General features: G+C 44.0%; 1 protein-coding gene across 1 annotated transcript in view; it reads right to left on the bottom strand.

The window, feature by feature from the left end:
* hmcn1 (hemicentin 1) overlaps nt 1-27802 on the bottom strand; it is a 95259-nt gene that overhangs the window by 11164 nt on the left and 56293 nt on the right. The window contains exons 37-91 of the mRNA XM_018754230.2: nt 27491-27592; nt 27179-27355; nt 26513-26664; nt 25639-25762; nt 24058-24233; nt 22496-22592; nt 20453-20575; nt 19831-19992; nt 19335-19616; nt 18758-18925; nt 17860-17973; nt 17660-17746; nt 16996-17187; nt 16400-16573; nt 16119-16232; nt 15876-16021; nt 15586-15736; nt 15152-15340; nt 14852-14965; nt 14150-14337; nt 13789-13885; nt 13497-13658; nt 12953-13066; nt 12372-12574; nt 12187-12268; nt 11801-11932; nt 11529-11678; nt 11278-11431; nt 11056-11180; nt 10413-10596; nt 9980-10077; nt 9012-9290; nt 8503-8699; nt 8325-8406; nt 7950-8086; nt 7580-7721; nt 7268-7412; nt 7039-7166; nt 6743-6899; nt 6422-6543; nt 6162-6326; nt 5966-6073; nt 5726-5863; nt 5481-5615; nt 4769-5038; nt 3352-3542; nt 3042-3255; nt 2821-2955; nt 2539-2729; nt 2203-2284; nt 1790-2059; nt 1539-1709; nt 691-861; nt 369-539; nt 106-276 (exon numbers count right to left, since the gene is read on the bottom strand). Of these exons, the coding sequence (XP_018609746.2) occupies nt 106-276; nt 369-539; nt 691-861; nt 1539-1709; nt 1790-2059; nt 2203-2284; nt 2539-2729; nt 2821-2955; nt 3042-3255; nt 3352-3542; nt 4769-5038; nt 5481-5615; nt 5726-5863; nt 5966-6073; nt 6162-6326; nt 6422-6543; nt 6743-6899; nt 7039-7166; nt 7268-7412; nt 7580-7721; nt 7950-8086; nt 8325-8406; nt 8503-8699; nt 9012-9290; nt 9980-10077; nt 10413-10596; nt 11056-11180; nt 11278-11431; nt 11529-11678; nt 11801-11932; nt 12187-12268; nt 12372-12574; nt 12953-13066; nt 13497-13658; nt 13789-13885; nt 14150-14337; nt 14852-14965; nt 15152-15340; nt 15586-15736; nt 15876-16021; nt 16119-16232; nt 16400-16573; nt 16996-17187; nt 17660-17746; nt 17860-17973; nt 18758-18925; nt 19335-19616; nt 19831-19992; nt 20453-20575; nt 22496-22592; nt 24058-24233; nt 25639-25762; nt 26513-26664; nt 27179-27355; nt 27491-27592 (8505 nt within the window). The remainder of the gene's footprint in view (nt 1-105; nt 277-368; nt 540-690; nt 862-1538; nt 1710-1789; nt 2060-2202; nt 2285-2538; nt 2730-2820; nt 2956-3041; nt 3256-3351; nt 3543-4768; nt 5039-5480; nt 5616-5725; nt 5864-5965; nt 6074-6161; nt 6327-6421; nt 6544-6742; nt 6900-7038; nt 7167-7267; nt 7413-7579; nt 7722-7949; nt 8087-8324; nt 8407-8502; nt 8700-9011; nt 9291-9979; nt 10078-10412; nt 10597-11055; nt 11181-11277; nt 11432-11528; nt 11679-11800; nt 11933-12186; nt 12269-12371; nt 12575-12952; nt 13067-13496; nt 13659-13788; nt 13886-14149; nt 14338-14851; nt 14966-15151; nt 15341-15585; nt 15737-15875; nt 16022-16118; nt 16233-16399; nt 16574-16995; nt 17188-17659; nt 17747-17859; nt 17974-18757; nt 18926-19334; nt 19617-19830; nt 19993-20452; nt 20576-22495; nt 22593-24057; nt 24234-25638; nt 25763-26512; nt 26665-27178; nt 27356-27490; nt 27593-27802) is intronic.

Raw genomic sequence — 27802 nt, 5'->3', positions numbered from 1 at the left:
GTTTCAGGGAACTAGGAAGCTGAATTAGAAATGGGTGCTTTGTAACTGAAGCAAAAACAGGTAGAAGTGCTGTGAAGTGCACTGGCGGTAAAATGGGTCACTCACTGGGGCAGGGTTCACTGTTGCAGAAGTCAATGTGGATGTTACTCCCCTCACACTGCCGCCCCCCATGCTGAGGCGTTGGGCTGGTGCAGGAGCGTGTGCGTTGGCGTGTCCCCCCACCACAAGACACGCTGCAAGGCCCCCAGCCCACCCATGCTGACCACTTTCCGTCCACTGAAGAAGGGGACGAAGAGACTGCGATTACTAACAGCAGGCCATACCTTCAGAGGAAATCAGAAGAGACGCTTCATTCCAGCCTCATTTACCTGGGCAATGTCTATCTTTGCACACCTGTGTCTGTGCATCTGGCCCCTCACATTTTGGCCCATTGAATGAAGGAGGTGGGTTATTACACAAACGGATCCGCGTCTGCATGCTTTTGCCACAGGTCTCACTGCAGGGGCCCCAAGGCAACCAGACACCCCAGTTACCAGCCACTGTAAAGAGGACAGTAAATCGAAAACAACCACATTTACCACTCGATGCTTACTATGAGTCACTGTGGTGGCTGTGGGCTTTGCAGCAATTTTGGGAGGACACAGAGATACAAGGAGCATTCTGTTGCTATGAAGAGCACCTGTCACTCACCAGGACAGGGTCGGATGCTGCACACGATGGCTTCCACTGCCTTGCCCTCGCAGGGACGTCCTCCGTGTTGGGCTGGGGGGTTGCTGCATGTGCGCACCCTGGTCCTGTTTCCCTGACCGCAGGTGCTAGAGCACTCTTCCCAAGCTGTCCACTCTGACCAGCTTCCATCCACTGCACACATGAACATGATTATTAAGAGTGATAAACACTACAGATGGACAAAAACGACTTTAGAGTGAAACCATGGGAGTACAAAAGAAGAGCCTTCAGCAACTTCCAGGCTAACTGGGATCACTTTGCTGGTGAACAGAAGGAAGACAGAAGAAATGCTGTTCGCTTGAACAGTTTGTGTGAGCTGGCAGGAGGCTGACGCACTGGAAATTGCTAGAGGGAAATTACTGAATCCATTTCAACATTCAAGAAGCATCTAAAAACACATCTCTTTCAGACACAATTCTCTCCTGATAGCACAACTGCTCTGCAAACTTCATTGTCACCTGTCAAGGTCACCTTTGTATTTACTATCAGTTCTTATAGTACAGGTGTAAAAACTGTGGGACTGGAAAGACCGAATGTGCTTTGAAAATCATGCATGCATCTAAAGTCCTTTGTTGTGAAATGCACATTTGTTACCGTAATCCGCACATCATTTTGGAAAAAAGCATCTACTAAATTAATAAACGTAATCTAAGAAACAGCTAAACACTGACACCTCATTGTATCTAATATGGAGTGGATCATTCTAACGTTCCTGTTTAAAATTCCATTCATTATAATATTTGTGTCTTCATAGGCAACAGAGACATTCCCCTACTCATGACTTTATTGTGTATTTTTAAAATACTTACCGGGACATGGTTTGCCCTGACAGCTACGTGTCTCAGCATCAGACCCTGCACAGTGGTGCCCTCCGTTGGCAGGCAAGGGGTTGTTGCACTGTCGCAGCCTCCTCTGCACCCCCAGTCCACAGCTGACACTGCAAGGGCCCCAGTTCATCCATTCTGAGAAACCCCCATGCACTAGAAAGCAACCAGATGTGTCACAACATGGATACCATGTATAGGGGAGAAGCCAAGAAGATGCATGTCGAACCACTCACCACGTACAGTCAGCAGCGCACGGACCAGCACAGAGCCCATAAGGTTGCGGGCCACACACTCATACTCAGCCGTGTCCTCCTTTTGCACTCCCACCAGGCGGAGAGAGCCATTGGACAGGATAGTGGCCCGGTCACTGCTCAGTAGAGGCTGTCCCCTTCGGGACCACTCAATGACAGGAGTCGGTTCCCCATCTGCCTGGCAGTTAAGCAGTACGGTGGCACCCGAATCCACCACTGTTTCCACAGGCTCCACTGTGATGGTTGGGGAACCTGTGAGATGAGGTCAACAAATGATTATCAACCATGTTCTTATTTGTATTAACAAAAAACATTGTCATCTATGTCCTAAGACAGGACATCCAGCCATCACATTGTATTGTGTAACATCATATCATATAAGAGCGAAGGCTTACTCTGTAGGGTTAAGGTGACACTTTGCTCCACAACCCCTGCATCATTGGTAGCAATACATATGTAGTTTCCAGCATCTTCATTCTGAGGAAAAAAATCCCATAGCAGCCTAAAAAAATCTACATCAATAAATGCAAAAAGTTTAAATGTCTAGTATGACAACATGGAAAAAACGGCGGTCTTCACCATCCTTTCCCTTCCCTTTAACTTATCCAGCTAAATGGTTTAGTTTCACATCCAAATGAACAGACATACACGACATGTAATCAGGATTTAACTAGAATCCCAAGGCATTAAGAAAGAAAGAAATGAGAAGTACATTAGATGTAATACTTTACCACAGTGCCGTAGATGGCCAGAGAGCCATTATCAAGCTGTCGGATGCGGTTGTTGATTTGGACGTTGACGCCCTTCTTGCTCCACTGGATAGTCGGCTGTGGGTCTCCCCTGACCTCACAATTTAGGATAGCGTTTCCACCAAGGGGCTCAATTCGGTTGGAGTGGAAGTCTCCATCGATGATTGGAGGCTCTGGACAGGATATAAAAGGCATCATCTAACTCTGACCAACTGCTGCCCTTGGAGATCAACTCAAAGTCAGTGCTGTGAAGGCCTACCCTACCTCTAATGGACACAAAGCCCAGGGACTTGATGGAACCCACGCTGTTTTCAGCAGTGCAAGAATAGGTGCCTGCATCGTCTTTGCTGACGCGCTCAATGATCAGCTCGCTATGTCCATTCACGTGATCATAGCGAGCTACCGGGCACATGGATACAGGTTATTCTGGATCAGCTCTAAAGGACACAGATGTTTTCCTCCACAACAATGAGTGCAGCAGGTACCTGGAATGATGTTGTTGTTGAATGCCCAGGTGATTTTTGGAGGGGGAATGCCTGTTACTCCACAGCTCAGAAGGAGGTACTCTCCTTTATTCACAGACACATCTCCCAGCAGTTCCGTGAAGACTGGGTGGGTGTGGACAGATAGGGTTACTGTCCTGCTGTCTTCACCCAAGTTATTTGTGGCTGAACAGGTGTAACTTCCAGAATCCTCATGCTGTGAAAAAATCAAGTCGATCGAAATGCTTTCGTGCTGTTAACTGTTCTGCTAACGATTCAGCCTAAGTAGATCCCTAGCCATTATGTGACTTACTTGGGAGGATTCTATGATCAGGTCCCCTGATGGCAAAATGGTGTGTTTTCCCACAGCATTTCTGAGGGGGATTCCTTCTTTCTCCCAAGATATGAGTGGCTGTGGAACTCCATCAGCGAAGCAGGACAGGATGGCTTGGGAGTTCTCCACCACAGATAGCTCTGACTCACTGCTACGGATGGATGGAGGAACTGGAAAAAGAACAGGCACAGAAGGCATAGAACAGAGAGGGTTTTACACACAAGACAAGAGAGGATTTATTGTAATTTTAACCATATACAGCTGGTACAGTACACAGCGAAACAAAACAACGTTCCTCCAGGACCATGGTGCTACATAAAACAACACAGAGTTACCTACACAGACTACATAAAGTGCACGCGTGCAAGAGTTGTGCAAATTAACACATTAAAGAGGACTGCAGTTTATTACATACAAAGGTAAAGTCTAAGTATCTACCGAAGGCTGTTCTAACCGTAGGCTAATGATCCCTGGCCTAATTAGGTCACAGTGTATTCCATTTTTTGTTCCATCTAACGTCTTAAATATTCATCTCTGAGATTTTGGCTGCATACATTATCTGTGTTTAAACAAAATGCATTTGTTGAGAATTCACTATTGTTATTATATTTAAACTGAAAATACTAGTTATGTCATAGCTTTTTACACTTATACACTGATGCTCAGCCCAGTGGTCCCGGGAACCTTCAAACCCTTGCTAGTCCTCTAAAAGCCATTGATATAAGTACATTGTGTGATTTAAAAGTTCAGAGATTTATGTATTTCAACAATTGTGTACCTTCAAATTAATCTGTCTGGATGATATGGTTGTGTCCCAACATTCCTGCCACTTTTGGAAACAATGCTAGAAGTCTTTAACTGTGATGCTGACTACGTTCTTTGTAATATAATGGATGCTTAGAATGTTATAAACTCTCCTTTCTTTCAGTTTTATTTTGATTATTTTAATTTTTTCTTTATTTCCTCTGAGTCCCACCTCCTGCTGTAATACCCAAGGTACTTACCCTAAATTGCTCTAGTAAAATTCCCCAGCTGTGAATAATTATAGGTAGCTTAATGTTGTAAGTTGCTTTGAAGAAAAGCATCAGCTGAATGAATAAATGTATAGCTTAGGACAAAAACATTGCTGTCACATTACATCTTCTCAGTTCACCCGAACTCATTCTGTGTTACTTTATTCTGTTCCCATAAATCAAAATGAAGCTGAATGGAAGGAGACTGGATGACATTTCAAGCATCCATAACAATACAGTACTCTTTAGTACAGTATAAATGATAAGTTTTAGAACTTGATCATACCACATAGTCACATGGGAAAAAACCAGACAACACCGTGGCCTGGAAAAGGGAGTTATTTCTAGACTCTGCTATGTTGCAAGGAGATTCAGGTGCTCACTGTGCACGATGAGGTTCATCTCTAGGCTACTGGACCCAGCAGCATTAGCAGCAGTACAGGTGTAGCGGCCAGTGTCGTCAGGCTGGGCAAAGGCAATCTGTAGTGACCCTGAGCTCAGTACTCGCTGTCGCATGGTTTCTGTAACTTGTTGCCCATCTTTGTGCCATGTGATTTCAGGGGTAGGGTGCCCCTCCGACTGGCACAGTAGTGTGATGGACAAGTCCAAAGCCACAACGTAATGCTTCATCTGTGAGATAATGACTGGTGGAACTGCAGAGGAAAAACACACAAAGTGATGACACAAAAACCGTATTCATAATTACAATGAAGCACACACACACACACACACACACACACATTTTCAGAACCACTTGTCCCATACGGGGTCACGAGGAACCGGAGCCTACCCGGTAACACAGGGCGTAAGGCCAGAGGGGGACCCCTCCCAGGACAGGACGCCAGTCCATCGCAAGGCACCCTAAGCGGGACTTGAACCCCAGACCCACTGGAGAGCAGGACTGTGGTCCAACCCCCTGTGCCCCCGCGCCCCCGCGCCCCCGCGCCCCATCTACAATGAAGTATTCAGAAATATATACATCACAGACCAGAAAGATAGTAAGTGACATGTAAGCTCCAATGGGCAATGTTGGCATTGTGATAGATACAATCTCAGTAAGGATTTTTTTTAGTCGAGAATGCGATAACAATGTACCTTGCACTTTTAGTTTGGTCTTAGCCAGAGCAGTGCCAGCTGGATTCTGAGCTACACACATGTAATTCCCAGAGTCCTCCACTTTAGCTCGTGCAATTTGAAGATCACCACTGGGCAAGATCGCGAAACCACCACCTGGAAAGTGAAAGTAGTAGAGCTTCCTTCAGAAAAAAAAAACCATCATGGTAACTTGCTCACACTGTCACCCTCTCTTCTCTCTGAAGGTTTCACCATGCAGTTCTAACCAGAGGTGAGGATGTTGATGCCTTCTTTCTGCCAGGTGATGGAAGGCTGTGGGTATCCTTTGGCTCTGCATGGAAGGGTGATGGGATTGCTGAGAATGACGTCTAGGTTTGAAATGATGGTCTGAATCACTGGGGGCTCTGGGTGGTGGACAAGACAAGGGATTCATTAGATGGACAGCAGGGCATCTCTAGACAGCTTCCTTAAAGTAAGACTCTAGACTGACTACAATAAGCACCCACCGTGGACCATGACTTGCACGTGTCTGAGGGCAGTTCCAGCAGCATTCTTAGCCATGCATGTGTACCTGCCTGTGTGACTCAGCTCAGCAGCAAAGATTTCCACTGAACCTGAATGGTGCATATAGCAGAGTGTCACTCAGGCTGCAGAAAACCTCATTTTAGCATATCAAAGTAAAAGCATGAAGGAGTCTTTCACCTGATGGAAGGATCCTGAATCCGTCACCTTGCTGTGGGAGCCTGGCTCCATCTTTGCTCCAGAGCAGGATTGGCTCTGGTACTCCAGATGCAGTGCAGCTTATGATTCCCGGAGACAGCCGACTCACCACCAGCTCTGTGGGCTCATCAGCAATGAAGGGAGGAACTGGGAGCAGCATACAGTATGGGTGAACTTAATGAATTGCTGTGAAACTAACCAACCTTAAGGACAAAATCTCACAGTTAACAGTTCATCCCTACCCTGCACTGTCAGCTTGATCACCCTCTGATCCTGTCCCGCTTCGTTGGATACAATACACTCATAGAGAGCAGTGTCTTCTACAGTGGGTGCTATGACAACCAGGGACCCTGACGACAGCAACCTGGGAACCACAACAGGGACCAATGACTGCGATGGGCCTTAGGAGCTTTTACCTTGTTTGGAAGGATGCACAAGGTTACACTGATACAGAAAGCTTACATGACACAAGAACATGTAGTGGCAAGAAACAACATAGCAGTAAAAGTGGCAACAACATGGAAGCACTGTCAACGGAAGGAACTCAGGAAACCTCAGTCAACCTGTACATATTCTGGTTCTGGTCCGTGTTAAGTAGGCGATCATTCTTCTTCCAGGTAACAGATGGTTTGGGGATGCCTGTGGCCTCACAGGAAAGCGTGGTCTGCACATTGACAGTCACCGTCATGTTGGTAGGTCCCTGGGTGATGCTCGGAGGCACTGTTGCCCACCACAGGGAAAGGAAGAATCTGTTACCAATCACTGGTCGACTGATGACATGGTTTCAAAGATTAGGAGGTAGTTCAGATACCTTGAAAGAATACCTTAGAGCTATACACTGAAGACCATTCATCCTCACCGTTAACCTGCAGATCTATCCTCTTGCGCTGTGTTCCAGCCTGGTTTGTGGCCATGCATAAATAGCGTCCAGTGTCTGTCACTTGAGCAGAGTGGATGTGTAGCGATCCATCGTCTGCAAATGTATACCTAGATTCAAAAATGGAAAAATGAGTTCACAAGAAAAAGCTTAATTTTTCCACTACATCTGCCACAGTATCTAACACCTTCACCTATTATGAGTAGGTTACCTGGGGTTATTTCCTGTCAGTACAGCTCCATGTTTTCTCCATGTGATGCGTGGGGTTGGTACCCCACTCGCATTGCACTCCAGGACTGCTGGTTGTTCAAAGTGCACAGACAGTGTTGCAGGACCTTCCTGGATGGTTGGGGGCACTACGAACCAGACCAAACACACACACACATTTCATTAATAGGTGACAGTATTTACAGGAGACTACCTGAATTCACACACTTTGGCACACCTTGGAACTTTATCAGAAGTGTAATGACAAAAAAATGTACATATTTGATATTAAGCGAATATATATTTTTTTGCATACCATTGACCACCAAACTAAACTCCCGTGTGGTATTGCCAGCAATGTTGCTGGCGATGCAGGTGTACTGAGCAGTGTCCCCCAACTCTGCATTGTTGATCTGGAGGTATCGTCCACTGGACAGGATTCGCACCCGTGGAGAAGCCTGTGCAGAGTAAACCAGTTAAGCCCAGAAACAAAAAGGATGCTGGCATCAACATTATTCACCTCACCATCATACCACATTAACAGCAACATACTTTGTATTCATTCAAGTTAAATTGGCAATTTTAAGCAAGCAAAAGGTATTTCAATGAAATGTGCCTGTTTTCTGATCTGTATCTGTATCATCAGACTGTTGCGATTGTCTCTGGGATCATAGAAGTGGGCTTACCTGTAGTGGCTTCCTGTTCTTCAGCCAGGTGAGGGTGGGGGGTGGCACTGCATCAGACTTGCATTCAAGTGTTACCTGTCTGTTCTGCAGCACAGAAACGTCTTGGGGACCACGTTCTCCCGCGATGTTGGGAGGAACTAGAACATCACACGTCACGTCCCGTCTTATTGCTGCTACTGATATTTCACTTAGATTGAACAACAAAGCTGACACATGACTTTATAACATTGACTTAACAGGTGCTGAAAAACTTGACCAAAGACAGCACCGTTTTGCAGGGTAAGTTTTGATGACAGTTTCATCACAAATGGCCGACTGATAGATATACTCTCTATTTTCAGCAACAGCTATTGTAAAATGTACTTTTGGACCCACCGTGAACCCGAACCAGAAACTCCTTATCATCCTCTCCTGCTGAGCTGGTGGCCAAACAAGTGTACCGTCCAGTGTCCTCCACCTATGTCACATATGTACAGGTGACTATATACAGTGACATTTAGACATCATAGCTGAAAGCACACATATATATGCCAGAAAGGAGCAGCCTAAATACCTGAGCCAAGGGCACCTGCAGCACCTCCCCACCTCTCAGGATGCGAAGAGCATTGGCCTGGGGGAGAGGCCTTCCGTCCTTCATCCAAGTGAGGGAGGGGCTTGGGATCCCTGTAGCCACGCAAAGTAACTCCACAACGTTGTTCACTACCACGGACACTTCAGTGGGTGTACCTGAGCCGTTGATACGTGGGGGGTCTTCGATAGGGAAATCCCATGAAACAACAACAATTAAATCAACACAGCGTCATAATATCTGGCACAAGTATAACACCAGCTTACATATACAAATGGTACATACTGCCATTTGGATTGGACTACAGTGTTTAAAGTACGAAAATGCTATCAATAGTGGTTTGATTATCATTTGGTAGACATTAGTATAGTCTAATAAACTTCGTTAACTAAGTTAGCGAATCCTGTTCTATTCTTAATATTCATTTGCACATGTCTCACATGCTGTAACTTTCGTGTCTATGCTTAGCTTTCAGGGTCTGGCTCGGCCCTTACCCAACACTTTAAGGTCAAAGTGTCGCCTGACCTCGCCCGCCTCATTAGTGGCCACGCAGGTGTATCGACCTGTGTCCTCCAGCTGGGCCTGGGAGACCTGTAGAGTCGTTCCCTGGTTGAGGACAGCGGCATTCGCACCCCTCTGCAGGAGCTCACTGTTTTTCAGCCAAGAGATGTTGGGTGCGGGGGTCCCGCCTGAGACACAGGTCAACACAATCTGCTGCCCCCTAACCACTGTCACATCTTCACTGCCACCTGCATTGTCCAGGTTGGGTGGCACTGAGAGAGAAGCAGTAAAAATGGTTAAGCAACAGTGGATAAGAAGCCAAAACTTTCTGTTGGGCTAAAAAGACAATGCTATCAACTTCTGCAAATATACTTAGGCACAATTTCTGAGAAAAATTATACCATGGCTGGTGTTTCAAACTCATCTGATGGTATAGTTAAGGAAAGTAACCAAACCAAATTCATCCCAGTGGTGGTGTTTCAGCCTGTTTAATACTTGTAAATACAAGTAGATGAAGTGAGTAACTGATATTTAAAAAAAAAATGAGTTGCACAGGTTTTCTCTATGTGCTCTGGCTTCCTTGTACAGTCCAAAGACATGTCTTTCAGGTGAACTGGTGACTTTTAATTTCCTTCAGTGTGTGAATGTATGAGTCAGTGCCTGTCTGTGTGACTACCCACTTGGAAAAGCAGTTATGCCAAAAGCCTATCATACACCTACTGTATGGTAGGTACTGGGTTCCCCTGTGCATGTGTGAGTTAAATGTGTGAATGTGAAATCTCCCTGTGAAGGACTGTGTCCTGTCCAGGGTTTACCCTGCGTCAATACCCTGTGCTTCCAGGATAAACTCTGGGCCACTGAAATCATGCACTAGTTATTGATAAATGATGGATGTGAACATAAATAAAGGTATCAGATAAATTTGCTAATAGTAGGGAGAGAGCTGTGGGATCAAACTCACCATACACCAGCACTCTGTAATGCTTGTTGTCCACACCTGCTCGGTTGGAGGCCACGCAGGTGTACGCGCCTCCATCAGGCACCTGTGCCCTGGTAATGCTGATCATGAAAGGAGAAGTGATATCAGTGCTTATCTTAAACTGAGAAGGCTTCCTTGTAAAAACAGCTAAATCTATTAAGTTTCACAAAGCTTGTCACCTTTGAATCTATAAACTACAAAAGTTATGAATTTTACGGCTCTGAATCTTTTTTTCCAACGCTACATTAAAAATGATAAAAGTTATTTCAATTTATATTTTGTACACATAATACAAAGACAGCAAACCAACAGGTCACAGAACACACACACACACACACGCAGACTCATTAGGTGACGAGGTAATGCACATTGCTAATGGTATATAAAATCCCTGTGAGAAGAACCCATGACCAACCGGAGGACCTGTCCAGCTGACAACAGGCGAATCTGGGATGTTATAGGCAAGGGGAGGCCATTCTTCAGCCAGTTTAGCTGTGGGGTAGGAGTTCCGGTGGCCACACACTCAATGCTGATGGAGCTGTCCAGAACTGTTGTAAGCAGCTGAGTGTTCTCTCCATTGCCCTGGATGACAGGGGGCACTGTGGAAACAACTTAGCTTCAGACCAACCCAGAGACATCTCACCCTCATAGCAACTCAGAAATGTCACAGCCCAGTCTACCATAGACGGTCAATAAATTGTAACCAGCAGTCCCTGAAAAACCCTCTTCGAAGATTTAACTGAGGAGTCTTAGGAGAGGTGAGCAAACCATCGTTGGTGCGACTTACTGATACATAGAAATATCAATAAAGCCTTTTAAACTCAATCCATGACTTGAAAACTTATTGAACATTGTTCAGCAGCACAATAATTTGCAGGTAGCTTTGATGTCTGACAAAATCAACCAGCTCTATACAGGTATTTGTTAAATTTAGAACAAAATATTTTCCCAGCCCTTTACATAGGCCCACACAAATTAATTTTAACAAAATGAAATAATACTGAGATCAATTAGAATAGCACGGCCAACAAAGACAGCTCATTAAAGTGTAATCTCACCGTACACATTGAGATTGAATATCCTGTCCTCCTCTCCTGCAGTATTGGTTGCAACGCAAGTGTACTTCCCAATGTGGGAGGTGAGTGTTTCTGTGATGCTCAGGGTGGTGCCGTCCGGGCTGATCCTGTGGGGAAATGACACTCATATTAAGACTCAAAAGTGACTGAGTTGTTTTGGTGTAGGTCTCCCATATTCTGCAAATTCCTATGCCCAGGACTTACCTGAGGTTCTCAGAGCTCATAACTGCCTCGCCATCCTTCAGCCACTGTATGGTAGGTGTTGGGGTCCCCTGTGCATGACACACCAGCTGGACACTGTCATTTACCAACACGCTGACCTCACTGGGTAACTCAGAGCCTGCAATGCTAGGAGGGACTGGAAAACAACACATTCAGTTAGATCAGAAATGACCACTAGGGTGCTTATGTGTGGGTCCATCTGTAGGTATCCACTTCAACAGACTCTTCCTAACCTTGGATGTCAAGGTGGTAGTTCTTTTGGGCTTTGCCCTCCACATTGGATGCCACACAGGTGTAGGTGCCGCTGTCAGACAGCTGCAAGCGGGCAATTTGGAGCTTATTGCCTCCTGAGAGGATGTGCATCTCCAGGGATTCAGCATTCTCTAGGAAAGCATTCAACTTGTCACTGGAAAGGAAAGTATTTAACATATCCTTCAGAATCAACTGGGCCACTACAAGGCCCAAGTCACACCTCAACTGCTTCCCTCTGGCCACGTCAGCTTACCTATGGGCTGGGAGTTCTTCAGCCAGGTGACACTGGGTGGGGGGATGCCAGTGGCATCACAGGCAAAAGTGACTGGGTTGCTTATGATCTCTGTCACTTGCTCATCCTCAGGGTTGTCAATGCTGGGAAGGACTGCATGAAGAACATATCTTCTCAAATTCACTTCCTCACTTCATACCCACTGCAGTGGCACTTAAATTGCAACTGGTTAAAGACATTATTGACATCTTTTTCTTATGTAATAAATATGTTTAGGGGAATTTCTACAAAGAATTGTCTCTACACACAGCAAATGAGGTGAATGCCATCTAGCGTACAGGCAGTCCAGTCTCCAGTTAAACTCCGTAAGCACTACTATGGATCACTACCTGTCAAAAGCATCTTACCATTAACGTTCAGATGAAAGTTCTTGTCCACCTGGCCAGCGACATTGGTGGCCTTGCAGACATATTGGCCTGTGTCAGATACCTGAGGGAGAGAATGAAAGAGAACCAGCAACGAGTTACATCATGTGACATGACAGTGAAAACAGATGCTGCTTTTGAACCCATGCAGAAGCATCTTGGCTCACCTCAGCACCCTTGATTTCCAGCATCTGTCCTTCTGCCAGGATCCTAAGGTTTGCAGACTCCGTGACCGTCCTCCCATTCTTATACCATGAAATGGTAGGCGGGGGTACGGCATTGGACTCACACTCCAGAGTTACCGCATTCCCCACGCGAACACTCACCTGCACGGGCAGGTCTCCGCTACTGTCCCTGATGCTGGGGGGCACTGCAGGAACACATGGAGGGACCATGCTCATATTGCTGCCTCGCTAAACATCCCAGCAGAAGAAACTTTTGGCATAGATCCTGTAATTTTTAATCTCTTTTTGTTTGCTTTGATAAAGTTGCATTCCATTCATTGAAATACAGTACATCAGTAATCCACCACACAACTAAATCCAAACACCACTTAAGCTGTCGGAAATGTTTCCAGGATTAGTTTACACTTGCTTCTGCTACATGCATATCACAAATGCCATCTGGAAATATGACCATAGTTGTATCAGTGGAGCAGTTTAGTAGAACTGCTAAACCAAACAGCTGTCAGGTATTCCAGGTAACCCTGTCCAGTTAGATGGGGGAGTCTAAAAACCTGTATACTGACCAAAGACTGTCAGGAAGATGAGCCTCTGAGCCTCTCCTGCAGGATTCATAGCCACACAGCTGTACTTTCCACCATCAGACACCTTTGCCCGTGGGATTTGCAGGGTGCGACCTCCTGGAGATAGAACAGAGATGTAAGAAATGTGCATTCAACTTTGACAGAAGGTAATTCCGTTCATTGGTGGCTTGATGACATCTTCATGAAGACACCATACAGTTTCACTAACTGAACTAGTTACACAACAGTACATTTTATCAACAAAATGAAGATTCAAGTTCCGTCACCACGAACATCACAACAGGTTTTATTGTCTCTAGATCTTAACCTGTGACTTTTTGTCACAGCTGCTTTTCCTCAATCAGAGTAAATAACAACAAAGCATTTCAGACAGAGTAAGAAAGTCAAACCGCCACTTAGGTTATGAGATTTAGATTCACCGCTAGTCAGAAAACATTACGAAAAAGTACTGGTTATACGGTGGAATTAAAACAGGTTTGCTGAAGGTTCCAAATGTCAAGATCAGTTTTGGACAAGTGGCTGTTACCTGGCATTATCAGGGCATTGGTGTTAGCCTGCACTGGCCTCCTCTCTTTCAGCCAGCTGAGGGTGGGAGGGGGGAAGCCTGTGGCCTCACAAGTCAACGAGACAAAGTTGTTCACCACCACGCTGACATTCTCTGGGTTCGTACCAACAATGGACGGTGGCACTGTGGGTCAAAAGCTCAAATGGTCAATGATCCAGAACGCTTGTCATATAACATAAGAGATAATGGAAAACCAAAATCACGACTCATAGTAAACCAACGGACTGCTTCTGTGAGGATCCATTTTGCTTACCGTGAACATTAAGATTGAAAGATTTCTCTGCACTGCCTGCCAGGTTCTCTGCCAAACAGATGTAGCGTCCTGTGTCCGTGACCCGAGCATTAAACACCTGGAAGCCACCCCATACTTATTTTAGCACTGAGCATTTTTCAAGTCATAAACACAGAAGACATCTGTGGACATACGTTCAGGGACAGTTTTAACTTGGGACATGCACATTAAGCTGCACTCAACTGTTTTGATAGAACAAAATTAAAGGGAGTTGTGGAGTCTGCAAATTCTATGACAATTTGAATTTTTAATGAAAGGTGGGCTAACGTTTCAGTCGTCTATTTTATGAAGAAAGAAAAGCAACAGAGGAACTCTCGGTCACCTGCAGAGTCCTTCCGTTGGAAATTAGTCTGTGTCTGCTGTCTGGGATCAGATGGTGGTTGTCCTTCAGCCAAGAGATCTTTGGGGTAGGGCTGCCGTCCACATGACACTCCAGCATGGTGGTTTTGTTCACTATCACGATCACCTCTTCTGGGAGGTCCACACCCGTACCCCTGATAGTAGGGGGAACTGTGACACGGTAGAGGATTACCTTTGTACTCACACAGTCCCTTTAAACATTCAAAGTCAGGAGCAAGTCAGGGGCATCCTGGAAGACTCTCAGAACACATATTTATTTTTTCCAATAGCTTCATGCACAGAACCATACTTTTCAAAATTATTTTCCCCACTGCAAATAGATCTGAAGAAGCAAATTGTTTTAGCAGTTGCCTCCAAGTAGGACATTGTGCTTTATGGCACAAGTCTATCATAGCACACGGTTTTCACATTTCAAAGTGTAACATCCTACTGAAAAAGCATTGTTTTCATTCCACAGTTCTTATTCCATTTGGCTATCTGTCCAGACATCCAGTGTTCAAAAGCTCAGTGTTGTTCAATGGAATGCTGGAAGGAATTCCTTCCAATGTTGTCTTGGAAGGAATTTTATTCAGCCTCATGCTACTCTTCACAACATACTGTTTCCAAGGGAAACAGCCCACTCAAAACACTGTTTAGGTTGTGACCTGTGTAGAGTGTTACTCACTCAGCACTCTGACATTGTATTGGATGGAATCCTCCCCAGCCTCATTGACTGCCACACACGTGTACCTCCCAGCATCCTCCACTTGAGCCCTGGGGATCTGTAGCACCTGTCCCCCTGCAATAAGGTGAGGGAATAATAGGGAGAAAGGAAATAACACCTCCTCATTATCTGCTCCTCTCCGGTTCCCTAGAAGCCCCTTTTCCTGGAAATCGTGCAATAAAAACATTAAGAGCTATATGCAGTAAACTGATCACACTCCCTCTCCTCCATCCTCAGTAACAACAGAATTTTGGTCTTTACCAGGCAAGATCAGCACTTTGTCACTGGAGGCTAATGGCTGCCCATCCTTGTACCATGTAAGTATAGGTGGGGGCACAGCGTTGGTTTCACAGTACAATGAAACGGGATTGTTCAGAACCACATCTTTAGTCTCACTGTCTGGGGTGGTCTTATTTCCTGCTCCTTCAGGCTTCTGAAAACTGGGAGGAACTGCAGCAAGGAAGCAAAAGAATACACCAATTTCAGCATTACTCTACCTGACATGTATTACAAAAACTGGAAGCAGTTTTCAGACATAGCGCTATAAAATTAAATTATCTTATGGGTCAGGACAGGCAGTTTTGTTCCGAATGAAACACTGCAAGGCACCACTAGAGAGAGCACTCTGAAAAGAAGAAATTAATTATTGTAGCTCAGTTTCGAGCATATGGACGGACAACTGGAACAGAATTTACCTTGTATATTTACATCAAAGTCCTTCTCATCTTCCCCAGCAATGTTGGTGGCCACGCAAGTGTACCGGCCTGTATCCGACACCTGGGCATGTTTGATCTGGACTATACGACCATTGGCAGTGATGGTTACATGACCATCTCCTTTTAGGAGCTGAAGGTCCAAAAAAATAAAGAAAAATTACACTAAACCCAATCAGAGGGCGAAGCAAATTTTTGCAGTTTGTGAGCCTGGCTGTGTGTTTGCATGTCTCATGTTTGTGTTTGTGTGTATGTACATGTGATGCTCCCACCTGTCCATCCTTGTACCACTTGAGCTTGGGGGCAGGAATGGCCTGGGCTTCACACTCCAGGGTCAAAGTATTGTTGACCTTGATTTTCACCTCCTTTGAGGAAAAGCCCTCCCCAGAAATGCCGTCTTTGCTGATAACTGGTGGGACTGCAGGGGGACACAGACAGCCACCTCAAAGTAATGAGACCAGAGCTGAACCCAAAAAATGTCAGAATTGGACTGATACAACCAGAACACTACTCACTGTAAACCTTGACTTCATAGTTCTTCAGCGTCTCACCAGCTTCATTGGTGGCCACACAGGTGTACCTGCCAGCATCCTCCTCTTTGGCATTGAGGATCTGTAGGGTACGTCCACCTGATCACATAACAGTATATGAGATATTAAGACCAATGTGTTCAACTGCTGCTGATACCTTAGTGTAGGTGAAGCATCAATAGCTAAAGTTCAACTTACTTCATTTTTTTAACTATCACCGGAAGTTTGAAGGTTAATAGACCTATTCTGAGTGTGTGACCTCTGACCTGGCAGAACCCGGACGTTGCGGGTAGACTCAAAGCGCGTTCCATCCTTCAGCCAGGTGATAATAGCAGGAGGGTAACTCTGCGCCTCACACACCAAGGACGTGGGGCTGTTCAGTGTCACGGTAACTTCTTCCGCTGACCCTTCGGGGCCAGACCCTGGGATGGTTGGAGACACTGTGTGCAGGGTAGTTTAGGTTAGCCTTTGTAAACTGTCTCTCTCTTTCTCTCTCTCTCTCTCACACACACACACACACACACACACACACAGAGCTTTAATACGTTGCTTTAAAAGAAGGATACCACTATTTCAGCACCTAAAAATTTAACATCATAGAGTGAAAATTACACTTATTTTTTGTCATGTATTATCCCTAATAGTGCAGTTACAGTACATACTGTATTGTACCTCCATTACTTCATGTAAGTGCTTATACCGAAAGCAACTTCCATAGCTTGCAATTTTACTCAATTTTAAGAACCTTAATCAAAGGTACCAGAGCAACGCACCTCCTGGGACCCAAAACTGCAACATTTGGGCTAGAGATTTTATCCCTAATCAACTTTGTGCTCACAGACCATGTGGGGTTTTGGCTTACCTAGCACGCTGAGACTGAAGTGCTTGCTGCGGTCCCCGGCTGTGTTGGATGCCACGCAGCTGTACTCGCTCGTGTCGGCAACTTGTGCACCCAAGATTTCCAGGAAGCGCCCATGCGCTAGCACCTTGAGTCGATCATCCTCCTCTAGTGGCTGCCTGTTCTTCAGCCACGTGACCTCTGGTACAGGGTTTCCTGATCATGAGACATAACACCTCAAATACAAATAAAGCATCTGGGTGGGAAAAGAGGAATATAATAAAGGCAGAAAATGCAGTGCTAGACAATAAACATATGCCATTGTTTGTAAGGAATTACATACATGATGTATGTTTGGCCTAAGTTAAACAGTAACTATTATGTTTCAGGGGTGCGGTGGCGCAGTGGGTTGGACCAGGTTCTGCTCTCCTGTGGGTCTAGGGTTCAAGTCCTGCTTGGGGTGCCTTGTGGTGGACTGGTGTCCTGTCCTGGGTGTGTCCCCTCCGCCCTTATGCCCTGTGTTACTGGGTAGGCTCTGATTCCCTGTGACCCCGTATGGGACGAGCGGTTGTGTGTGTGTATATATTATGTTTCAGAAGTATGTTGGAATGAAAAATAAATTCAGACCCAGGAGGACTGTTTTATGTTGAAGTCAGATTTGCTGGGAGGTTAATTAATTAAGCCTTACCTGTGACCTCACACGTTAGTGTCACATTCTGACTTTCTTTGACTTTGACATCCTCAACAGTCCCATCACCAGCAATGCTTGGAGGAACTGCAAATGAAGAAAAAATGATACAGAATGCATCCTGTTCATGGCCTGCCATAGAGTCAGTTCTCAAAGCTTGTGGGATTTTCTGGATTATGAAAGCTTAACCAGTAAATTACCCAGGATCTCAAGGTCAAAGTTCTTCCTCTCTTCCCCAGCAATGTTAGATACAACACATGTGTACCTCCCAGCATCTTCCACTGCAGCATGCATCAACCTCAGTGTTCGACCTCCTGGAGTGACAACAAATTTATATTAGCAAGCCTGATTAATCCATGCTGTGATTATTTTTCTTTGAATGTGTAGGAGGAAAGAAAATGAGAGTTTCCAAAACAGAAAGCTGTATACATGAATTCAGTAAAGGAGATGAAATGGAATAGTGCAAGTGAACAGCTGTTAAAATATTCTGTTAGGTTAATCAAAGAGATCATGTGTCATTTTATCTCTGTTACCCTCTTAAAGAAACAATTATCATCTTTTAAGCCACTGCAAGAATCACCTGAGTAAACATTTAAAATGACCTGCAGACACATAATAACTACCTAACAAGAGATGGAGCTGTCCAAGGGGAAATTATGTGACCATTTTTGATTTCTGAGGGCTTATTCCAAGAGGTACAAACAAAGCTGCGGGCAGACTGTGATCAAGGACTGCGATCATAGTAAATGCCCTGTATGAGTTACTACGGCACCAAGTCTACCTGTTGTAGTAAATCCCCTCTCACAGACAAAATATGTTTTTACTTCATGCTCATTATCTGCTACAACTATAGTTTTGTGAAAAATTTCAGAAAGATTTTTTACCTGCATTACTATTTCTGCAAAGCTTGTCATCAGCTTCACTACGAACTATTTTTAAAAGTAATTTTAACATTTAAATTATATTTTGATCATTGACTACAATCTTTTTTCTGCAACAGTCTACAAGCACTAAAAGCTGCTTATCAAAGACACAAAAACAGAACAACCAATCCACGGCAACTCAAGATGTGCCATCGTGAACCAAATCAGCACTCACCTGAGATGACTCTTACATTGCTGGACGTGCTGACTTTCCAACCATTCTTCAGCCAGGTGATAGTGGGCAGTGGGATGCCTGAAGTCTCACAGGTGAGCACCACCGGGTTCTTCACTACCACACTTATGTTCTCCGGAACCTGAGTCTGACCACTGATGCTGGGTGGTACTATGAAGGGCCAGAAACATATGCTGAAATTAAAAGCTGAGCAACACCCTAATAAGGATACATTAGTAGGCCAGTTCTGGATATGCTGAAGAAGGTCTTTTGACCAAAAAATTACTGTGATTTAATCAGAGCAATTTTTGCATTAAACATATTTATGTCTGGACTTAAATGATCGCAAGCGTACTGGAATTTTGTCGTCATCACCACCCCTGTTAAATATTGTTAACTTTTTGTCCTTCTGCTGTGTTTACTTTTCATCAGAAGGCATTTGCATTTTCTCAATATTCCGATTCTGTTCCTATGTTATAATGACCCAATTCTTTTCTGTTGACAATTTAAAAAGCAAGCACTGCCTTTCTCTTCTACGGTACACCTACTCTTCAGGCCATCAATACTTAGAGATACTCACCGTGAACATTGACGTTGTGCTTGCTGTCTGTCTGCCCTGCCACATTTACAGCGACACACACATAGCGTCCTGTGTCCGATATCTTTGAGTCTTTGATTTGCAGCAGACGGCCCTCATTGAGGACCAAGACTCGCCTGCTGCTCACCACCGGACGCCCATCTTTGAGCCAGGTTACTGCTGGGCGTGGTACCCCCTCAGCCTCACACTCCAGAGTGATGTTATTACCCCTTGTCACTGTTACATCACTCGCATGTCTTCCACTGTTTCTGATGGAAGGGCGAACTGAAATGAGAAGACAAGGTCAGTTCAAGAACATTCCTTCTGTAGAAACAACACATCTTTTTCTCCAGCTGTTCTTTCCATCATCCTGCTCACCCTTATACCCTTTAAGGTACACACAGTTTTAGCAACAGACTGAAGGTTTATACTCAATAAACATACTTTTATATTTTCTTGTTTTGTTTAGATGAGAAGAGAATTTTGATAATTGCTGTACCATATACTTGGAGGTTGTATTCCTTTGCAATTTTTCCAGCCATGCTGGTGGCTACGCAAGTATAGGATCCAGTGTCATTCCTCTCAGCACTGGAGATCTGCAACTGCCGACCTCCGGATAATATGCGAAGCCGGCTTTGAGAATCTGTCTTCAGCTGAGCTCCTGGACACACAAACAGAACCCAAGATCTCACAAAGTAAAAACAATGAGAATGCTACACTCTACATCATACAGAAAGCAAAAAGAATAATTAATAAAGAAAATCTAAAAGAGCTACAGTGAAAACAGAACCTGGAAAGAATGTCCTCAACCAAAGGGAAGACCTACAGGGACCAGAACCAAAGTGAAAACTACTGAAATTCAGGAGCAAAACAGGATGATACCCTTTAAAAAATCTGTAATGTCAAAAGTTCATTACGGGTCCACCTTTAATGGAAAGCAACTCAAATGAAGAACTAGAATAGAAGAGAACCTGAAAGAAGGACAGGGAAGAAAGCACAAAGCCAGAGAGAATAAAAACAAGTTTGTGTGTGTTTTTGTAATAATGAAGACCTACCTCCTGCAAACCTGTACAAATGGTTCATCTTAAAGCTATTTTTTAAGCATGAATGTGACAACTTACCATCCTTCACCCAATTGAGGCTAGGAGGGGGGATGCCACTGGATTCACATAGCAGCATGATGAGACTGCCTTCAATCACTGTCAGCTGAGACACTTCTTCTGAGCCGCGGATGCTGGGAGGCACTGGTGACCCAAAGAGCCAGAACATTCTAGAGTCACACTAGTGCAGGAGGGCAACCTAAAACAATCTTTACCCTCCAACTCAACACACACTCTAAACACAGGGTTCAAATATATTCTTCCCTAACACTGAAAGTTTTCTCACATTTGCTCAACTCATACAACCAATAAATATCTTTTTCACATCCTCTACAACAGAAAGCACTCAGTCATTCAACAAATGTTCTTAACAGGTTTTTAAGGAAAAACCTGGATTATTATTATGGAGGAGTACATTTTGCATGTCAGTGAGAAGAAAACGGTATTTTATTACAAAGCAAAGAAAAAAGCACTGAATTTGGACATGTAGCCCACTCCTCATTCTACCTCTGGCTGCTGTAAGCATTTTCAGACAGCCAGTAAAAACAGTAGTATAAGTTCAGACCAAGCAACAAGGAAAAAGTTATGCAGTTTGGCCTATATGGTCCATTTGCAGTCTCTATCCAGAAGCCTTCGAAAATACAGCGATCTTGTTGCAAGTGTCCCAACGTAACTTAATTTTGAAATTGTATTAATAAGAAAAAACATTTTATTTGCTTAAACTCTCAAACTGGAAATAGACAGCTTTGTCATTATCCTGAAGGGAAAAGGCACCATCTGTTTCAGTGCCACAAAAGTCTGGTGTTCTGAAGAGAAATGTTATGTTTTTGTCCAAGGATCTGTCTGCTTTATTTTTTTCACTGCCATTTTTTTCATATAGGTTTTATGTGACTGTCTCTTGGAAAGCTAGAGACCATGATGGAGTCAGCCCGTTGGCCAAAAGAATCAACTGTCTGGTTCTGAAGACTCCACGATCGAATAAACTGTTTTAGCTAAGGTTCATATAAGATTGAGCTTTTCTGTTGAAATCAGACACCATGAAATTACTGACTGCTCTCCTCAAACTGGAGACCATGATAGAGTTTTTCAGCTAAAATCTGCGACCAAGACAGAACTGACTGCATATTTCCAGTCAGAATACAAAACACAGTTGATATCAAACCACTTAATTGCTTAGCTTTCCAAGTTTTATAATACAAACCATCACTGCACTGATACTGGGGACTAAAACTTCCAAAAGGAGATGATTATGGAATCAAAAACTTATGGAATGAAGTACCCAGGTGCAGGGTTAGCATGTTACTGTGAACTCAGTCCTTCCACAGAACAACAGAAAGCAAGTTTAAAAGAAGCAAGCTCTTTCCGTTGAGCAGCCGGCTTTCAGCAGCAGAACCAACTCTTTGATCATGCAGAAACTTTGTTTCACTGGGATCAATCTTCATTCACAATAAAAAGCTAACAAATTTACCAGTGTAAACTGCTTGTTCCATTTTCTTTTTTGTTTTTCTTTGAGGGAATTTACTCATGCCTAAATATATGCAGCATCAGATGCACGCCTTGTCCCCTGCAGACTGTTCACTTTAATGAGCTCCAGTGAACAGGTCTGAAAGTAGTGGACTGGGGCATAACCTCACTGTGTAGTGTGCACCAGAAGAACCTCTCATGCTGTGTACGGAAGGTGAGGCTGGCCATTAGCACTCCACAAAGCACTGACATCACCTCATCACGCAGACTGAACGTGCCCCGCCAGTGACATCACTGACCATGATGCACTGCAGATGGTTGACTGCAGTGCTGGCTGCCCACTCTAGGAAACATCTGGGTCCTGGACAAAGCTGGACTAATTCAGGACACTTCTGACCCCCTGCTTATGACTGTTTGTTATGAGAGCTCTAACTAGTAAGTGAGAAACCAGCTGTTCTTGGAAACAGAAATCCAGGATTATTGTCAAGTTTTGCATAAATACTTTTCAACAATAACCAAAAACCTTGTACAAAAACCATGAAATAAATTCCAAGATGTGGCATAGAAAAATTTAACCAAAAGAACAATAGATGATCTCACCCCATATATTCAAGTTGTAATGTTTCTCTGTCTTCCCTGCAACATTCGTGGCCTCGCAGGTATATCTACCTGCGTCCTGAATCTGAGAGCTGTCAATCTGTAAATAAAGTAAAAATGTCCTGACATATTACATAGTTATAGTGTTACACATAAAAATGTTACAAACATGTTCATTCCAGAATGTATTTAAATTCAGAGGACAGAATAAGAGTGAACAAAATGTCTTGCTCTTGCAATGTCTTGCACGTTTATGCTTGGTGTTTCACATACACCGATTAGCGAAAACATTAAAGCCATTGACAGGTAAAGAGAATAACATTGATTTTCTCGTTACATTGGCCTGTCAAGGAGTGGGATATATTAGGCTGCAGATGAACAGTCAGTTCTTGAACTTCATGTTTTGGAAGCAGTAAAAATGTGCAAACGTAAGGATCTGAGCAACTTTGACAAGGGCCAAATTGTGATGGCTAAACAACTGGGTCAGAGCATCTCCAAAACGGCAGGTCTTGTAGGGTGTTCTCGGTATGCAGTGGTTAGTACCGAGCAAAAGTAGTCCAAGGAAGGACAACCGGTAAACTGACAACAGGGTCATGGGCACCCAAGGCTCATTGATGAGCATGGGGAGCGAAGACTAGTCCATCTGGTCTGATCCCACAGAAGAGCTACTGTAGCATAAATTGCTGAGAACCTTAATGCTGGCCATGATGGAAAGGTGTCAGAACACACAGTGCATCGCAGCTTGCTGCAAACTGGTCAAAGTTCCCATTCTGACCCGTCCACCACTGAAAGTGCCTACAATGGGCACATGAGCATCAGAACGGAACCACAGAGCAATGGAAGAAGGTGGCCTGGTCTGAATCACGATTTCTTTTAGATCATGTGGATGGTCGGGTGCATGTGTGTCGTTTACCTGGGGAAGAGATGGCAGCAGGATACACTATGGAAAGAAGGTAAGCTGGCGGAAGCAGTGTGATGCTCTGGCCAATGTTCTGCTGGGAAACCTTGGGTATTGGCATTCATGTGGATGTTACTTTGACATGTACCATCTACCTAAGGGTTGTTGCAGACCACATACACCTCGTCATGGCAATGGTATTCCCTGATGGCAGTGGCCTCTTTCAGCAGGATAACGTGCCCTGCCACACTGAAAAAATTGTTAAAAAGTTCAAGGTGTTGCCTTGGCCTCCAAATTCCCCAGATCTCAATGTGATCAAGGATCTGTGGGATGTGCTGGAAAAACAAGTCCGATCTATGGAGGCCCCACTTTGGAACTTACAGGACTTAAAGGATCTGCTGTTAAAGTCTTGGTGCCAGATACCACAGGACACCTTCAGAGGTCTTGTGGAGTCCATGCCTTGACGGGTCAGAGCTGTTTTGGTGGCATGAGAGGGACCTACACAATACTAGGCAGGTGGTTTTAATGTTTTGGCTGATTGGTGTATCTGGCAATTCTTCTTGTGTATAAGCAGCATACTGGAGATGCTATCACTAGTCCTGAAGTCATCCCGCACTATATTTCTTTTTGAACTGGATAAAGAAGGGTGTTGGTGATCGTGTGTTACCTTTAAAATGCTCCCATCCTCAAACATTCTAAGGCCAGGCTTCGGGAAAAGTGGATGGCCATCCTTATGCCAGGAGAGTGTAGGAGGGGGGATAGCATCGCTCTGGCAGATCAACTCCACTTGCTGTCCCATCAGCACTGTCACATTCATTTCCTCCCCCATGATGTTGGGTGGCACTGTTGGAGAACATAGTCAGCCGCAGGTCGAGGGAAAGGCTCAAGTTATGCATGCAGAATACGAAACACAGGTATCCATCTAAAGCATCACTGCTGAAGCAGAACTCCTTCTGGTGACCTGAAAAATAACAAGACAGTCTTGTTCTGCTCTGACCCCACTAGAGTTCCTTGATGTAGGGCATAATATGCATTAATGATGTTGACTGAAGATTATTAAAAGATCACTAGTTAAGGATCACAGTGCAAGATATTGAACCTAAGTTGCTTCAGTAAAAATCAGTATTCAGCTGTACAATGGTAAAGCTAGACTGCAATCTGTGTCACTTTGAAAACAGGTAATCTAGCATCACCACAGATGTTAAAGAGAGACTTTTTTTTTTAGAAGACCAACTAAAGTAATTGTGGCTTATGTCTGTTAGTAAAAGGAAAACATCTGGGGTCTACGCAGCTTGGCAACAATCTGTTGGCCTGGATCGATTCTGGTACCAATATAAAGGATGCATGTCTTTGATCCCTTCCAAGTGCTAATCCCTATGAACTTGCAGTGTATTCTACAACACCACTGGTTCAGCTGTTTGAAGCAGAGCCGGACCTCAGAAATTGAGGGAATTATATTAAATGGTTAGTAAAGAAAACAAAAATCCTGGCAAAAGATACTTTTCACATGCCTTTGTTTCTGACCTCCTCCCTGACATTAAAGGCTTTATTAAGACTGTTCTCTGCGTGTTCGTTTCCAAGCAAAACTAATTACATAATGTCTTTAGCGACAGACGGAAGTGGTTCTGAAATTCTTCCATCCTCTGTCTCCCTCTCGCTCCATTTAACACCCACACTCATGTTCTGACTCCCCAATAATGTTTAATTGTAAACTTTGCCATGTTCATTGACTGGCTGCCAATATATTTTTTATCTCTGATTCTTCTCCTTGTGGACAAAACCAGAACTCCAAGACAAGGCTCATGGAAGGGGAGCAAATATTTTTCCAGAGAAAGGAAATTGTCAAAGAATGTTAATTAAAACTAATTAATGCAATGTGGTCGTATTTCTGTTAAAACGGTCTTGTTCTTTTTAAAGAAACACGTGTTGATTTAAAGTTCATCTGCTCTAGATTTAAAACACATGAAACTTCTACTTAACCCACAGAACATAGCTCATTGCACGATAAAGGAAATATGAAAACAAAATGTGACAGAATTTACACACTGGAAGCAAACACCGAAGCTCAGATTAAAAAACAAATAGCATTTCCGCAAGTGTTATGTCTTACTGCATGCTTCATACTTCAGATGAAATTAATTGTTTTAAATGCCACTGGGGTCATGTCAGTAGATACAGTACAATACAGTGGTGGGTGAGGGTTACAGTATCGTGGTAGGTTGGTGATGCTCTTGAGAGCAGGACTCACCGTAGACACGTAGGTCAAACTCCTTTTGTTGCTCTCCACCTGCATTCACTGCCACACAGGTGTAGTGTCCTGTGTCACTGACCTGAGCACTGCTGATGGCTAGGACCCTGCCACCAAACAGTACCTGGAGGGACCCGACAGGAGGAGAGCTGTTACTAAAAAAAAGCATTGCCCTTAATTTTTCTAAGGCATATTGATCAAGGAACCGATGCAAAGGTTTTATGTTCAAATACCATGAAAAGCACCATTTAGACATGCATCTGAACTGCTGCAGTAAAAAATGAATTACTGTAGTGTAACATTCCTTTGCTATAACTGGATTATAATGGTATAAGAGATACTGTCATAGATGGGCTATCATTTTGCAACTGAAGTACCCAGGTTCAAAACATTTACATTTACATTTACATTTATTCATTTAGCTGACGCTTTTCTCCGAAGCAACTTACAATGTTAAGGATACAATTATTTACCCATTTATATAGCTGGGTAATTTTACTGGAGCAATTCAGGGTAAGTACCTTGCTCAAGGGTACTACAGCTGGAGGTGAGGCTAAAACCCCACACCAGCAGTAGTGCCCTTGATCAAATTGGATAAGTGGGTAAATCATTACAATGTCTTAGTGTACAAACCTCATTACAATTTGCCTTGGAAAAAGATGACAGCTAAATGCTTAAATAATAATAACTGTGGCATTTGGTTATATTAGAATTAGAAATTCAGTATTGTGAAAAAGTGTTTCCTGCAAAAATTTTGATCCTGGGCGTAGACAGTGTGTAGAATTAAGATGTGTTGAAAAAAGAGTTTGACAATTCAATGTGCAACTGCATTGCCACAGAAATGTGGCAAGACCCCAAAAGTGCCTTGCTTTACCTGGATGCCATCAGAGAAGCTGGACACAGGACTGAGGTCTTTGAGCCAGGTGAGACTTGGCATGGGCACACCGCTGGCCTCACACTCCAACCTGACGGGCTCATTGAGGACCACGGTCACCAAGCCACTGCTGCTGCTGATGGTGGGGGGCACTGAAAACAGAAAACAGAAAAAAAAAACAGAAAAGCAGCATGACACATTGGCCCAGCCACTGACACTTGGACCCCCAGAGGTTTTATTTCTCCCTTGACTTTCAGTTTGGAGTTTTTTGTTCCTTTCCTCTGTGGCCAGTAGGCATAATTATAACTTTAGTAAATGCATGGATAATATATTATTCTAGTATATGGTCAACTGTCTTATTTGAGTATTTAATTGTTCTAAAGAACTTCTAAAGTGAAGTTCGAAAGGGTCCTTGTTTAATTGTCTTATGCCTTTGTTCAGCATTCTGTTTCAATGTGTGAAAAGAGTGCTCTGTAAAAATAAGCGGAATTGAACTGAATTGGCCAGGTGCACCATATCTGAATCAACTTCACCAGAACATTTACACAGAGACAATTAACGACCTTGCCTTTCGAGCTGTCAGTTTTGTCACCTACAGAGATCCATGAGTGCACCTATTTAAAAGGGTGCTGCACATGAACACAGCATGCGGACCTGTACACTCACCGTACACCTGGAGGTGGTAGAAGAGCTCTGCAGATCCCACTACATTGACTGCGACACACCTGTACAGGCCAGCATCTGTCATCTGAGCATTGTCGATTTCTAGTACCTGACCACGGTTCAAGAGAGTAACCTCTGCTGTGCTGGTCAGAGGTCTACCATCCTTGTACCAGGTGATGGCTGGGAAGACACATGGTGGTGGTGAGATGTCACAGGAACCCTTCCATCAGAAAACTTCTATATAACACTTGTAATAACTGTGCATATGTACATAACCACCTTGTCACCAGGTTCAGTAACAAGCAATGGGCTTACCTGGTAGGGGGCTTCCTGTAGCCTTGCAATGCAGCTGCATGGGGAAGCCAGCAAGTATAGTTTCATTTACAGTCTCTCCTCCCCGTGGGATGCTGGGAGGTTCTGAAGTAAAATATATATGTCAACAATCAGTGCCTTCAGTGGTATTTCTACTTGTTTACAAGTACAGTCGTTCTCTGAGAAATAAACGTTTGAGTTACGAGATTTCAGCTTTACAAAGAATTTAATGTAATAGCCCTACTTTGGCTTGCAAGGGATTTCTTTGTGTTTACAAGGACCGAACTGGAATTATCGAAAACCTTACAACAGCTG

This window comes from Scleropages formosus, chromosome 9 (assembly GCF_900964775.1).
Source record: "Scleropages formosus chromosome 9, fSclFor1.1, whole genome shotgun sequence".
NCBI lineage: Eukaryota > Metazoa > Chordata > Actinopteri > Osteoglossiformes > Osteoglossidae > Scleropages > Scleropages formosus.
The sequence above is the reverse complement of the archived record's forward strand: the minus strand, read 5'-3'. Positions and strand labels throughout refer to the sequence as shown.